The 16,967-nt window shown below is 33.7% G+C and overlaps 1 protein-coding gene across 3 annotated transcripts in view; it reads right to left on the bottom strand.

Annotated features, from left to right (window-relative positions):
- Positions 1–16,967, bottom strand: part of KANSL1L (KAT8 regulatory NSL complex subunit 1 like) — a 147,498-nt gene that overhangs the window by 14,147 nt on the left and 116,384 nt on the right. For all 3 annotated transcript variants that reach the window (XM_044241509.1, XM_044241507.1, XM_044241508.1), the window contains 2 exons: positions 8,871–9,036; positions 5,819–5,926 (listed from right to left, as the gene is read on the bottom strand). In XM_044241509.1, the coding sequence (XP_044097444.1) occupies positions 5,819–5,926; positions 8,871–9,036 (274 nt within the window). The remainder of the gene's footprint in view (positions 1–5,818; positions 5,927–8,870; positions 9,037–16,967) is intronic.

Below are 16,967 nucleotides of genomic sequence, written 5' to 3' on the forward strand. Positions count from 1 at the left end.
AAGTTTATAAGCATCTCAAAAACTATAACTAATGCGTAACAGAAAAGAGAAGTACTATTTAAAGAAGTTAATGGGAGTATGAAACAATAAGAGAGCTCTAGGAGAAGTACCCAGGCAAAGTGACAAGATTTCAAATACGAACAGAAATCACTGATGGCAAGGGGAAGAGAGAATGATACGTACAAAGGCCCAAAACAACAAATAAATTTGGCAATGGAACAGCAAGTAGTATAGAGCAAGGAAGTATAATGAGAAAGAACCATGAACAGGTAGGGACTGTCCTAGGTAGGGCTTTAGGGGTCTCCTATAATATTCCCTCTGTCGGACATTTTAAGGAATGGAGGTGGGGAAACAGTGTTATAAGTAGATTTACATTTTCCAAAGATCACTAGCTACAGGGATTAGAGGGAAAAAACTGATCAGGCTGTTTCAGCAGTATAGATGAGGAATCATTAGACTGGACTGTGAAAGTGGTAGAAATGAAGCAGGCTGTGTTTGAGACAAATGTGTAAGATTATATTGGCAGTGGGTTTAGATATCAGGAAGTGTAGGTAGAGAAGCTTGAGCCCTAGGTTCTGGCTTGCTTGTGTGGGTTGTGGTGCCACTGTTCCTCTGTCCACTCTAAAATATAAACTTCATTTTGACATAATTTCAGACTAACAGAAAGCTTGCAATAGTAAAAAGTAGTCCATATACCCTTTATTCAAATTCCACAAATGTTAAATTTATATTTGCTTTATCTTTCTGAACTCTAATGAGATTAGGTTGCTGATATACAATTTCCTTCTAAATCTGTCGACGTGTATTTTTCAAAAACAAGGGCATTTTCTTAAATGGCCACACAACTGTCGATCAAATTAATACCATTAACCATGGACTCATTTAAATTTCACCAATTATTCCTATAATGTTCTTTATAGAAAATTCTGTTCATTCTGCATTTAGTTGTCATGTGTCTAAAGTTTTCTTATATCTGCAACAGTTCCACTGTCTTGTCTTTCATGGCTGCGTATTTTGATGAGTACAGGCCCTTAACTGGCTTTGCCTGGTATTTCCTCAGGATTGGCAACTAACAGTTTACTCTTCAACCCACTGTAAGTTGTCTTTTCCCTACTTGTTATCTGAAGTCAGCTGTGCATTCTTGAAATTCTTCTGGATAACAGAGGATAAATAAAAGCTATGTGGAAGGCACACAGACATCCATCTACTTCCCTTCATACAATTTACCCTATAGTACCAGGCATTTTGTATACACTTGAACACATCACACCTTTTTTTGTCTCCATGACGAATCACATTTGTTTCCATTTTAAAACCAATATGGGCCAACAGCATTTGAACAACTTAGGACTTGTAGAAATGCAGAATCAGACCCCTTTCCAGACTTACTGAAGCAGAAACTTCATTCTAACAACATCCCTCAAGTAATTTGTTTGCACATAAAAGTTTGAGAATGAATGATCTGGAACACTTTACTCTTCTTCTCAATTCCAAGTAAGTACTTAAAGCTGCATTTGGCATCACCATCTTTCTGAGTTCCTCTTGCCCTCTCCCCATCACCCTTACCCGCTTCCTTCCCCCTGTCTTCCCTTAGGCAGTAAGTTACACTCTCCCTCTTCGTTTTAGAATTTTTTTTTTTATCATATCTGTGCCCACATCATTTTAATAGTTACTTGTGTGTCTGCTTCCTCTTAATACATTATAATTTCTTTGAGTCTCTGTGATTCATCTTTTGATTCGTCAGTCTGCCTGGCACAGAGTAAATGGTCGATAAATGTTGAGCTCTAGAGTTTTATTTAATTCTACAGAAATCACTAACGACAAAAAATGATGACCAGTATTTCAGACATGCCTTACATAGGATGAAATCTAATGCTTAATTTGAGTTGGGAGTGGTCGGGAAAGAAAATAAGGGAGGAGAGATTGGGATAAATAGAATATACTTCACTGATTTGCCTAATAATATTGCACCATTCATCTCAAGTGTCTTCTCTTCCTAGCTCTTAATTCCCCATTACTAGCATGTCATTACATCATTGATATGTTACTATTACTTCTGTGCCTAACACATTTACACTGCCCTTTTTTTTAATTTTAGAAAATAACAGAAATAATAAAACTACCTAATCTCACTTATCTAACAGCATATAATTTCATTTTTGTATATTTCGTTCAGTCATACAAATGCATATAATTCATATTCACATTTCAAATGTAATTTCATTTAAGTATGTGTACAATTGTACTTCTCGAATTTTATTAATTCACCCATTGTTATTTTTTCAGATGGTTACCTAACATTCTTCTGGTTAGAGATAATATCATTTATCCTCTAGCTGTTAGAGCTAGTTGTTATCATCATGGTATTTCTATTATGGTCATTCTTAAACTAATCACCTTCATGCACACATTTTTTTTCTTTTTCTAAAATTAACCTCAGTATAAATTGCAAGTAGTAGAATTGTATCATGAAAAAGTATCTGAACATAAACCTATATTTTCCTGTATTTCTTTAGTTTTTTTTTTCCCTAAGCATAGAAAATTGTTCCTTGACCTTAGCGCTTTCAATTTTTTAAAAACTTTTTACTGTGAAAAAATTTCAACGAACACAAATGAAGAGATGAACGAACTCCCCTGTACCTATCCCCCAGATGGGGTGACCATCCCCAACTTTTTTTTGCTAGCCTATTTTAAAGCAAATGCAACAACAGATATGTGAGTTTAAATTTCTAACAAACAAAGAGTGTATGTGTGTGTTATGTGACCACATGTATTATTACATCTAACAAAGTTCATTACTATCCAACAGCCAGGTGTGTTCAAATTTCATTATCTCAAAAATTGTGTGAATGTGTACAGCTGAGTTGTTCAAATCAGGATCTTCAAAAGACCCACACATTCCATTTGGTTTACTGAAAATGAACATTTCTACATGGTTATAATTGTACCATACATAGAAGTAAAACACTTTTGTCCTCTTCTGTTACTTGACATTCTTTGATGTTTCTACCTTTACATGAACTTTTAAGGTATTTTTAAAAGGTACACATTCCACTGTGTTGGTTAACCATATCTCAGTTATACTCTTTACCTTATTTCCAATTGTTCATTAACACAAATAATAGTAAAATGAATAGATTTGTACATAAAGGTGGTTTTGTATTTAGCATTAGGCTAGGTTACCAGAAATGAATTTACTGGGTCAAAATTCAGGGCTAACAGTTTAGTAAACATTTGCACAAGTAAATTGTCATTTTTCCTCAGTGAGCTTATTTTAAAAATATATAATTTAAAGGCATTGTAATTAATTTCACGGTACTTCCCAAAAGGTTTGTATTCTTAATGCTACCTAATATTTGAGGGTCCTGATTTCACTACACACATCTTGTCAGAATTATTATAATGTTTAAATGTCTTAATATAATCAGAAAAAATAGTAAATATTTAGCAGAGCATCTACACATAAGCACTCAGTAAATGTTACTTATGATTATGATTTTCATTATCACCATCAAATACATCTTTTTTTTTCTTCTAATTCTTTTAAGTCAGGACTTTAAACATTTAACTCTTTAATCCATCTGGAATATATTTAAAATAAATTGAAGATGGACGAACATTAATGTGCATTATGAGATAGCTCTTTTTTTTTTTTTTTCCCAAAAAGTCATTGTTTAATACACTGATTTTAGAACAAACTTAGTTGTTTAAAACATGGACTCTGAGCCAGAGTGCTTGGACTTCAATTCTGACCATATCACTATTCAAATGTGACTTTGGGAGAATTAGTCAAGGAAAATAATGATAATACAAAAATTAGTCAAGGAAAATAATAATAATACTCACTTTACAGGATTGTACAGATTAAAGCAACCAGCAGATATAAAACCCTTCAACCAGTAGTGGCATTTAAGGAATACTTCATAAGAATTATTGTTATTATTTATTGATGAGGCCATCCTTCCCACACTGATAGGACAAACCTCCTTTTTATCATATAGTGGCCAGATGGGTCTGTCTCTAGACTATTTAGTTTCCTTGATCTGGCTTCCATCAACACCACAATAAAATACTGCTCATAGCTTTATAATTTTGTTACCTGGCACTTCCTTTTTACTTCCTTATTGTTACCTGGCACTTCCTTTTCTTTTAAAAATTTTATTAGCTAGTCAACATTTTTTTCTCTCAGATAAACTTTAGAATAACTTTGTTCCAAAAGAAAAGAAGAATACTGGGATGTCTGGATGGCTCAGTCAGTTAAGCATCTGCCTTCGTCTCAGGACATGATCCCTGAGTCCTGGGATCCAGTCGCACGCTGGGCTCCTTGCTCAGCAAGAAGCCTGCTTCTCCCTCTGCCTGTTACTCCCCCTGCTTGTGCTCTCTTGCTGACAAATAAATAAAATCTTAAAAAAAAAAAAAACCTCTATGATTTCTAAGTAGTGTTATAAACTGGGGAAAAAATAACATCTTAAGTTCCAATACTGTCCTTTTTTTTTTTTTTTTTAAAGAAGTGGGCTCTATGCTAGGTTCGGAGCCTAACGTGGGGCCTGAACTCCTGACCCTGAGATCAAGAGCTGGATACTTAACTAAGCCACCCAGGTGCCTCAGACAATACTGTCTTCTGATAAGAACAGGGTTATTTCTCTCTATAGGTACATATTCTTGTGTTCCTCAGTAAACTTTTTAAGTTTTCTTCGTGTAGGTCCTTACTAAGTTTAATTAATCCTAGATATATTTTCAATTAATATGTCTAGTACAATTCCTTTACATATTCTAACTGGTTATTACTGGTATTTATAAAAGCTGATTTTTGTAAATTTATTTTCAAATCTACTTTTCACAACTCCAATTCTAACAGGCACTGAATTGACTCTTAAGTTTTTGAGGTAGATGATTATTTTGAGGTAGATGATTATTCATCTGGAAGTAATTTTTCTTAGTTTATATGGCTTTTTTGATGTTAAGATTTTTGCTTTGTAGATAGTCAAAACATGTTGATGTTTTTCTTCCTTCTGATTGTTTCCAAGCAAAATGTCCCTGCCCCCATTCATAATACTCATAACTATTTCATTATAATTCTTCTAGTTTTATTTTGTAATGTTAGTGTTTTATTTCTAGATATGAAATGAACTAGAATATGAAATGAACTAGAATTCATTCTGATATATGGTATGAAACAATTATGTAAACAAAATTCCCCCCAAAGACTTATTATTTATTGAATAATTCTCCATGTTCTCATTGATTTACAATTCTTCCCTTATATAATAAAGCGTAAGCTATATAGTCTGCTTCATGGATTTACTTCCTTAAATGCATACAAAATCCATGCTATTACAGATTTTTGTTATGTTTCCGTATGTGGTTAGGATAGATTCTCTTAATACTTTTTCCAGCAGTTACTTTTGTATTTTCCCATTTATCTTTCCCAGTGGGCTTTACACGTAGTTTGTTAAGTTAACCAAATTCTATTAAAACTTCAAGTTACATTGCATTAATCATATATACCATCTGCAAGAACTGATATCCTTATTAATTCCCATCATCTAGGAATGCTGTATTCTCCATGTGTAGATTTCCTTTTATATTTATTAATAATATTTCATAATTTTCATTCAGTAAGTATCACATTTTTTAAGATCACTCCTATGTATTTTCTATTTGTGTGAGTATGTGTGTGATTTGTAAAAAGTGAATATTAAAAATTAAGGATTTACATTTTGATCCTTTGTTAAATTTTATTTCCTTAGAAAGCAAAAACAGTAAGTATCTGAAAGATGTAAAAACATATAAAGTACAAGATTTGTAAATGACATACCAGGTGATGGAGATATGACACAGTCTCCTACAAATTTATTTTCAGCAAGATCTCCTTTTATTTCAGTCTTTTTAAACAATGTTTCAAAGTGAAAATGAAGAGGCACATCTGGAAAAATAAAGTAAAAAACAAAAGTACTTTTAGTGAATACCATTTTATATGGATTCTAATATTAAGATTGCTTTCTTTCTCTAAGTAGCACATACGCTTGCTTAGAAAAATAAGCAAAAACTCGAAATGTGCTATCAGAAGTGGCAAAATACTTCCTCCAAGCATACAGACAGCAGTATTTTGGAAATCACTGACTATATGCACTAAATAAAAACTCTAATGATGACTAAGTTCATAAACCAAAATAATAGATAAGATGATCAAAATTATAAGTATTAAGTACTATTCCCAGATAAAACAAATGTATCCAAAGGTCTTGAGTAAAACATACAGCCAGACTTGGCTCAGTCTAAGTCCATTCCACCCTGCCCATACAAACTTTACATCTGAAATAATGAGGGTTCTGAAAGATATGTTTCAAGTACTTGAGAGAAAAACCACTATAATTCAGAAGCTACCTTTGATAAAAATACTAAGTTTCACATTCCCTTAGTTTACTAGTATTATGAATCACAAAATATGTTTTTACAATGATGAAAACACATTTACAGACTAGCTCTCTTCCTTTAAATAGAGACTTAGATGTCAATTCCCTATATTCTCTATTCTCACAACCATAAGAGGAGCTTATTATTTATTAAATAATAAAGTATATGTACTTCACATTTACTAAAGTTTTTTTTCCTCAAGAATATAAAAACAAAAACATCTTCAAAAGTATTTAATAGAAAAAAAATTTTAAAAATTTTAAAAAAAGTATTTAATAGAGACACCTAAACTTCTCCCTAAGAAACAATAAGAATTATTTTATAAAGCAGTTACTATATTGAAAGTTTTGCTACTGGAAAAAACACTAGTTATGAACACATAAATCAGAACATACCCAAAACAGGTCTGGATTTTAAACAAAAAGTCTCTCTCCTTTAAATATTTTAATAATAGATCCAACTCAAGTGTGGAAAAATATACAAAAAAAAAAAAAAAAAAAGCTTCATGAGTTTCAAAATGGAGTGTCCTCCAAAGGGCCAGAACAGAGGTAGGAAAGATTTCAACCCTGGCACTACTATAATACGACTGTACAAAAATGAAACTAAGATTACAAATCAAATATGTTATTTAAACATTTCAGGAATCCAATACTTTCCAATTACCAAAACATAAGTTTATTTCTCCAAAGAAATATCACTTACTATTATAAAGAAAATATCACCTATTCTACCACTGTTCTTCATGAGTTGTGAGAAAATATGATGTAACTAGTGAAGAAACTTGTTCCACCCATATACCTTCCTTAGTCCCCACATCTGACCTTTGGGGTTTTATAAGAATATTTCATAACACTTTAATACACTTATTAGTTTACATTTCAGTTATCTCAAATGAGAATGCAAGTACTTTGAGGGATTTATGGGTATTTATACTCTTAGTACTCCGTAAATAGTAGGTAATTTTTGTTAAATGAGTGCAAGAAGAAATGAATAACCCAATTAATAGATGGGGAAGTTAATCCTAACTTATTGGAAGGGATATAAGAGGAGTACGTGAAGGATAGGTATGCCAGCTCTCAGGGTTCCATCTTCAGAGAAATAAATGCAGCAGGAGGAAACAGACGGTGAAGAGTAAGGTGAGAGTGTGGCTCTGGAGCAGGTCTGCCTTACATCAAGCCCTGCCTCCTTCATTTACTAGCTGTATGATCTTGGAATAATAATTTAACATCTCTAAGCCTCAGGTTTTTTTGTATATAAGATAAAGAGGAAAATATGAAAATAGAGATGAAAACATCTCTAAACCTCACTTTTTTATATGTAAGATAAAGAGGAAAATATGAAGATAAACATGATGGAAGAATTATACAAGAAGATATAATGTGCTTACAGGTATGCTAAGCCCAAATGTTAGCTGCATTACCATTGTTATACTTATCACTGTTTGTTTCTATTATTAAGCTTTCCTTAAAGACAGAATACCATAGTTCCTGTTAGGAGCTTAATTCTAAATATGTTGTAGCTAAGGAACCACTCGAATAATGATTAAAAAAAAAAAAAGATTCAGGATTCAGGACAGGAACGGGTACAGAAAATAGTGCTTTACAAAAAGGAGCAGTCCCTGGATGATGGGAAAAAAAGCTGAAAAGGAAACAAAAGCCCATCTGAGATGTCTTCCCTTGAAGAGAAGAACCTGTGTGAAGACTGTTTCTCTGACGCTTGTATTTGTTTCATTTCAATATAGAAACAACTGGAAGGGTGACTGGCTGGCTCAGAAGAGCATCCAACTCTTGATCTTGGGGTTTTGAGTTTGAGTGTGGGGGCCACTGCACATAGAGATTACTAAACAAAAACCCAACCCAACCAAACAAAAAAACTTAAAAAGAAAAAGAAAAACAACTGGAACAGTTCCAACAAAGACCAAGAACTAGAAACTTAAAGGGGTATGGGGCTGTGTGTGCCTCATTCACTCAGTTATAGATTATAGATTTTCTGGAGGTTCAAAACATGATATACCTAAAGATGGGCAATTTCTTACCTAAGGAAACTCAATGCTGATTATAAGCAGAATATTATATAGCAGAGAAAAATCCATGCAAACCAACACATTAGGGGGAAAAATAAAACTGATTTACTGAGAAACATTTCAACAGCATAGTCATTTTATCAACAAAATTCTAAAAATTTAACAATGAAAAGATCAAAAGTTAATTATTTCCCAATATAACTCAAAATGGTTTCCAATGAATTTAAGAATCAACTTGCAAAAACAGAACATTAACTCACAGGATTAATTCCTCTATGAAAACTGTTAGTTTGTAAATATTAGTTCTAATATCCATTGGCAAAATAATTGATAAAATCTTATTCTAGATTCCTTGTATCTATAGGATTAGATTTCACCACAGAAAATATTCAGAGTTTACTTAGAATTTTTTTTTTATAAGTAGGCTTACCTGATGGCAATGATAGGACAGAATGGAAAGAGGAGTCCAATTCTGATACATGTTCTCTTAATATCTGAGATTCTGAATTGTGTTCACAGCTACTCCAAGTTGAAGCTGATTGCAAACAAGGCATTTGTGTGGTATTTAAAAACGTTGTTTCTTTTGAAGGCAAAGTCTGCAAAGAAAAAAAAAAACTTCATTTTTGCTTAAAAACTGAGTCAGAGAGGGTTTAATAATTACAGAGTACAGTATCTGAATGACACTAGCAAGTCCTGGCTTAATACGTCACCTTAGAGAAAAAGCTTGAAAATGAACAGGGTTTAGAGAGGTTATTAAAGACCATAAATGTGATGAGATTTCACTAATCTCTTTTCAGATTTTCAAGAGGAAGAGCAATGTCTGTGAAAATGGGTTTCCCCCCAGTTATGAAATCAAAAGAAAGAGAAATGAGTTTGAGGAATGTTGGGTTAAAAGAAAATAGCTATATGCCACAATGGTGAGAACTGCTAAGAGCAGGTGCTTATGTTAAGATTAAGAATTGTGCAAACTGTTTTCTTCCTTGTAATCTGTTACAGACAGTGAATGAAACTTGAATCCCTGCCTTAAATTCCAATGCCAGACAATGTCTACACTGGAATTATTGTGCAGCACTACGAGCACTGTACATGTTTATACTAAGTAAAATTTAACTTAATACATTAAAAAAGATAGATAAAACACACACCATATGCTACGTGAGTTTGTGTTTCTGAAAATAAGGTTAAGATTTGAGTCCAGGAATTTTAAGAAAACCACATAGCTAAATCAAAAAAAGCTATGTTGCTATATTAACAAATACATATTCTGTTTAAAAACTGGATTTTAGGGGCACCTGGGCGGCTCAGTTGCTAAGCATCTGCTTTCGGCTCAGGTCATGATACCAGCATCCTGAGATCGAGCCCCTCATTGGGCTCCAGCCCCCCACTGGCTCCAGGCCCACACTGTGGGGAGGAGAGGGGGGAAAAAAAAATCCCTGCACAGCAGGAGGCCTGCTTCTCCCTCTCCCACTTGCCCTGCTTCTGTTCCCTCTCTCACTGTAGCTCTCTGTTAAAAAAATAAATAAAATCTTTTTTTAAAACCCTGGATTTTATTCTTTAAGGTTATAAAATAAATATACAAAAAAGATCTAAACAATAGATAAAATATTTTAAAAATTAACAGAGCTCATTTATACTCCTTCCCTCCCCCTTAGCCTCTACCTCCTATAATAACATTTGGACTCATTTTGTTTTTTAATGTAACTGATATTTAAAACGCTTATAACAACAAAGATCTTTAGATCCTATTTTTAAATGCTTTTATTTTATAAACTTACATTAGGTTTGTCAACTTTCTTGAGTTTGAGATTCCTAGCTAACCTCGGCAATTTCTGTTTCCATAGCACCTTGGGCATATCTAGCATAGCATTCAACTAGACTTCCTCTGGGCTACTATTATTAGCTCCTTGAAGGTTGGGATTAGTATTTGTTCAATCCTGTATTCCCAGAAACCTGACACAGTCCCTGACACATGGTTGAAACGTGAATACTAACTGAATTTAATCTTACTTGCCTTAATAAAAATTTAAGTGAATACAAATTCTCAAATGCATGTTTGCCTGAGATTACTTCACTGGGGAAAAAACCAGTTCCTGTTAATATATGCCAAAATTTATCATGTAGTGACTTCTGTCTACATTCCACTAGCCAAGCCCTAGGTCAGATAGTCATACCTAGCTGCAAGGAGGGTTAGGAAACGCAGTCGTTCTGGGAGGTCAAATAAACTGCTGGGTTTTTATAAAAAGATATCACATTTATACATGATTATAATAATGTGAGTCATTTCCAAGATTTATTCTAATGACGTTTTATGTATATACTTATGAGAACAGTTGCTGTTTCTTACCTTTACAAGATACGCTGGTACTCTGGACTCACACTAGAATTATTTACCCTTTTATGATGTACTTCAGAAAGGTATGAAAAATATTTAAAATTACAAAGAAAAAAATGCGCTAAGCTCCCTTTTCCATATATGGCTAGAGCATTATGAATAAAAGGTGATAAAATCTGAATATTTACCATATAATTAGTTTTCTCTTGAAATTTTTCCAAATCCAGGAAACCCATTAGCCAATTTGAAACTATCCTAAATAATTATGGAGACAAGTGAGGGGCATCTAGGAAAAGGCCTTTTTGTTCCCTGCAGAGAAAGTGAAGCCCAGGAGGCTGAAAAGGAATGGATGGAAAAATAAGAGAAAGACCAGGAGATTCTTGACAATAAAAAATTCTTATGTCTAGAGGTACTGTGATCAACAGTACCATATGCTGCATAAGATTCAAGCAAAATAAAGCTAAAAAGTATCCACTAAGCTTTTTAGCTTTAATCATGAAACATTTCATATATACAAAAGTATATAATTTATAGGGAAGGCATAAAATTTTAAAAAACAACTATACTCACCATCCTATTCCAAGAAACAGAACAGTACCAATATCATTATGCTTTCCCCCTCCTGTCCTAGCCACATGAACCTGTGGCAGAAATTGCTACTTTCTTCCCCATACCTGTGCTCTCATTCTCTCTCTTCTAGAACTCCTGATTTTCAGCTAGGCACATTTTTCAAGTCTCCATGGATCTAAAAATTACTATACAATAGATACAGTCTAGCCAGAAGACCATGAAGAGAAGTCATAAGTGCGACTTCCTTTTTAAGGTCACTTACTCCTCCATTCTTCCACATTACACATGAAATGTAACTGGCGGTGAGCCACCATAACCACGTGGATAAAGAGCTCCAAAGAGGAGGAGCCTGGCTCCTAGATAACCATGTAGAACCTGTCATGCCTAGGATATTTTCAACCTGTTACAAGACAGACTTGTGTCTTGTTTATGTCACTATGTGGGTTTCTGTCAAATGTAGCTGAACCTGTATCTTAGCTAACACAGTGTGCCTCCTTAATCACATATTTTCTCTCAGACCTCCAGAAGTCGCTGCTTTCTTGAACTTTAATTTTACCATTTCCTTAATTTCCTTTATAGTTTTCCCACATAAACATACATAATTCTATATAACTTTTTAAAATCTGTATGCTTCAAAATGTATATAGACAGAATACTGTTAAATGTATCTGCTTGCTGTATTATGTACACACAATGCATCATTCTCCTGTTTATAAATATCTAGAGTATTTCTTACTTTTTATTATTATGAACAATGCTAGTATGAGTATCTTATTTGTCTCCTGGTACATGGCCATAAGAATTTCTCTGGAGTATACTGCTAGAAATGGAAATGTGAAGTTAAAGAAACCCATGAGTGCACAGATTCAACTTCACTAGATGATCTATTGTATTACAAAGTAGTCTTACCTAAATTTACACTCCAACAAAGCAGACCTTGGCTCTGATTTAGATTCATGCCAACAGGCATACTGTCAGATTTTACTTTTGCAAATCTCAGAGCATACAAATATTATCTCATGGTTGAAACTCGCATTGTTCTGCTTACAAGTTGACCACCTTTTCATACCTAAAATTGGTCATTCAGTTTTCCTTCTTTTGGGAAATACATATTTTGCTGATTTTTCTCTTGGAATGTCTTTTTCTTACTGATTTTTAATGTTTTCTTTACACACTCTAGAAAATTACAAATCCTTTGTAGGTTCTATACAGTGCTCCCTGTCTGTTCTTCTCTTTTTACTTTCTTTGCAATGTCTTTTGATCAAAAGATGTTAAAAAAAGTTTCCTTTACATATAGTTTGCACTTTGTGTCTGTATGAGGAAGTCCTTCCCTACCCTGAAGTCAAAAGATACACTTCCACTTTTTTTCCCCCCTATGTTTTAAGGTTTTGCCTTTTGTATTTAGGTCTTTACCTGAAACTGATTTTTTTGGTGCATGATGTGAATCCAGTCTCAATCTGATTTTCTTTTTTTCTTATATGAATCATCAACTCACTAAACACTTTTCATTGAACATCCTCTAATTGATCTACAATGTTACCTGTTATATATATATACACCACATTCCATGTATGTGTCAGGCTATTTCAGGAATCTCTAATATTATACCATTTGTGTCTATGCTAATAATCAATGTCTTAATTACTACAGTGTTTACATCTTGATATATGATACTCCCAAGTTTTTCCACCTTGTTTGTCAGGGGTGTCTTGGCTATTACTGGCTTTCACTCTTCTGCAAAATTTTAGAAACAGCTTAATTTCCACCAAAAACCTGCAGAGCTTTTCTACATTTAATCTGTAAATCATTTGGGAGATGTTTGATTTTGGTATCATAACTAAAGGTTATCAACCAATGAACATAACATATATCATTTATTTAGGTCCTCTTTAATTTCTTTCAATAAAACTTTATCATTTTCTTCTCTAAAAGTCTTCACAGCTTTTCTTAGCTGTATTTTTCTAGGCACTTTAGTATTTATTTTTTCAACTGTAAAAGAATATAAAAATAAAATAAACTTTTATATTTTGAACATAACCCACAGCTTTGCTAAACTTTCTTTTTTAAAAAACTTTTTTCTAGTAATATATTTGTAGTTTCTTTTAGTTTTCTATTATACAAATATATTATCTACAAATAGTGACAGTTTCTTTCACTCAATTCTAAAATTTTATTTTATCATATTTAGGGGGTTCTAGATGGGCTCACCATTTTAGGGATGATTAGAAATGACTGAAGAAGGGGCGCCTGGGTGGCTCAGTGGGTTAAAGCCTCTGCCTTCAGCTCAGGTCATGATCCCAGGGTCCTGGGATTGAGCCCCGCATCAGGCTCTCTGCTCAGCAGGGAGCCTGCTTCCTCCTCTCCCTCTCTCTGCCTGCTTCTCCACCTACTTGTGATCTCTGTCTGTCAAATAAATAAATAAAATCTTTAAAAAAAAAAAAAAAAAGAAATGACTGAAGAAGACATTCTTTTGTACCATATTATAAAGGAAATGCTTTTAATTTCTAAGAATCAAGAATTATATAGATTAACTGTAGATACTCTTTATCAGAATATGTTCATAGGCTGCCAAAATATTTTTTTAAATATATTAATGTTGAATTTAACCATATACTTTTTGTAAACCCATTAAAATGATTACACCTGGTTTTCCTTTTTAAATTTAATAATGTGGTGAATTAATTAATAAAGTTTCAAATGTCAAACCAATTTTGGATTCTTCTTTAAGAATCCTGCTGGGGTTTATCAATTTTTTTTTCAAAGAACCAGCAATTAGATTTGTTTACTTTCTGTATTGTATATGAAATTTATTGTGTATGTATGTTTGTTTTATATTTCATTGATTCCTATCTTGATTTCTTTGGGATCAATCAGATTTATACACTTCTACTTTTTAGTGGTTTCCCTAGATATTATAAATGTACATTTTTAACATGTTTGTTTTTAGAAAATAATACAAATTATTTCTTTTATCATTTCCTGAAAACAGTAAGACATTAGAATACTCCATTTACTCTCCTCTTTCTATATTATTGTTGTTGCCATTTTAGTTCTACATATATTCAAAACACTACAATATATTACTATTAGTATTACTGTCAAAATTTATATTACCCTTATACTTATCCTTTCTATTGCTGTTCGCCCCTTCCTACAATTCTCTGTTTCCAGCTAAGACCATGTTTCTTCTTCCTTTGCTATTATTATATGCAGATTTGGTGTCAAATTCTCTCCACTTTTCTTTACCTGAAAGTTTTGTATATTATTGTTTTTAAGGCATTTTTTTGTGTGTGACTACACAAATTCTAGGTTGTTGTTGTTGTTGTTGTTTTCCATTTTTTTCTTAAAGCATTTTTAAGATACCTTCATCTCATCTGGCTTTCACTGTTTCTGGTTAGTAGTTAAGTCTTACTGTTGCCCTGATTTAAGAGTATGTCTTTTTTACCCTGATTATTTTTAAAATTTTCTCTGTTTTTCATATTAGCAGGCTTGCCATAATATGCCTTTATATAATTTCTATATGTTTGTTCTTTTTGAGGTTCACAGAACTTCTGGAATCTACAGGTTAATGTCTCTTTTTAGTTTGGGAAATATTCTATTACTGTTTGTTCAAATGTTACTTCTACCCTATTCTCTTCTCTTTTTTCTCCTACACTTCAAAGACATAAATGGTTAGATTTTTTTCACTGTTGCACACTCCTCTCTGCTGTGGTTTTTGTATTTTTAAAATTCTTTCTTATCCCTATGCTTCCACTTGGTATTTTATATTAAGAAGTCTTTTAGTTTATTAATCCGGACTTTCTTGTTATCTAGTTTGTAGTTAAATTCATCTAGTGAGGTATTATTTCACATGTTGTTATTTTTCAGTTTGAAATGTGTCTAGGAGTCTCTTTAAAAAGAAGACTCTAGCTATCTGGTGAAAGAGTCTGTTTATTTTTTCTAATTGTTTTCTATTTTCTTTTAAATTTCTTAGCAGCTAATTTTAAAGTTCTTAGCAGCTAATTCAAGTATCAAAATCAATCAACAGGGACGCCTGGGTGGCTCAGTTGGTTAAGTAGCTGCCTTCGGCTCAGGTCATGATCCCAGCATCCTGGGATCGAGTCCCACATCGGGCTCCTTGCTCCGCGGAGCAAGTGTGCTGTGCTCACTGTCTCTCTCTCTGACAAATAAATAAATAAAAAATAAAAAAAAATCAATCAACAGTCTGATGCTATTGTGTTTTTCCTCCTGAAGTCTAGCCATGTGGTCTCATCTTTTGCAATACCTAGTAATTTTTAAAAAAGATTTATTTATTTAAGAGAAGGGAGAGAGAAAGAGAGCAAGAGCAGGAAGGGCAGAGGGAGAGGGAGAGTCTCAAGTGGACTCCATGTGTGGTGCTGAGCCAGACACAGGGCTCCCTCCATCTCACAACCCTGTGATCATGACCTGACCAAAACTCAGAGTTGGAAGCCCAACCAACTGTGCCGTTCAGGCTTCCAGCAATGCCTAGTAATCTTCAACTGAATGCCAAATGGTATTTTTTTTAATCAAAAGTATCCATATGATGTAATCTTTCTTTAGAGAGAGTTTGCTCTCCTACTGCTAAGTAGATACAGTGCAGATTTCTCCTTTTTAATCCAATGCGAGTGTTCCTCAATTAAGTCTGGGTTGCAGCCCTAGTATGGTTAATGCATCTGATTTGCTCTTGGCCCTTCAAGGTTTTCAACTAAGTGTTTGATGTATTTTATAAAATTTCTCCTGACTATCCATACCTGAAGATAAAAAGTCTTAGGGTAAACTGAACATAACCTGCTTTTAAGTGGCTTTTTTCATTTATGTTTTTAAGTGTCCTACTGCTCTGTGCAGCTCCAGTATTCAGCGAATGTTGAGAAGAACAATGGTCAATGTTGAGAAGAACAATGGTCAAAATGTTCTATAGTGAAAACTAGCCATGTGATTCAGGTCTCCCCAAATGCCACCAAGAGCATCCCCCATTGGTATCATCTACTAGCATGTCTACCAACTTTCAAAAATCTTGCCAAAGCTCTAGGGTAAAAGTGGTTGCAGAAGCCAGCTCTCCTGGGTGTTTCCTTATCTGAAGACATATATATGTTATATCTTCTCCTTTAACCTCCACATTTATTCATCTCTTTTTACATTTTCCAATTCTTATCTCTCTACGTCTATTTCATTCACTTCTATTCCCCAATACACCATTCTCTCTTCAGTTGTGTCTATATACTCATACCCACTGTGAGGCTTGAACTCATGATTCCAAGATCAAGAGTCACATACCCTTGTGATGAGCCAGCCAGGCACCCACTAACTTGTTTTTCTTAAATATATTGAACTTATGTGGGCACCTGGGTGGCTCAGTCAGGTTAGGCATCTGCTTTGGCTCAGGTCATGATCCCGGATCCCACAATCAAGTTCCACATTGTCTCTCTGATCAGCAGGGAGTCTGCTTCTCCCTCCGGCCCTCCCCACCTCGTGCTTCCTCTCTCTCACTCTGTCTCTCAAATAAATAAAATCATTTAAAAATAACTTGATTTTACATTCTGTATATGATAATTGTAACAGTGGAAGTTTGCCAGCCTGGAACATGAACTTACCTATTTTAAAATCCGATTTTTGTCTACTTAAGTC

Source organism: Neovison vison, chromosome 3, assembly GCF_020171115.1.
Source record: "Neovison vison isolate M4711 chromosome 3, ASM_NN_V1, whole genome shotgun sequence".
Lineage (NCBI taxonomy): Eukaryota > Metazoa > Chordata > Mammalia > Carnivora > Mustelidae > Neogale > Neogale vison.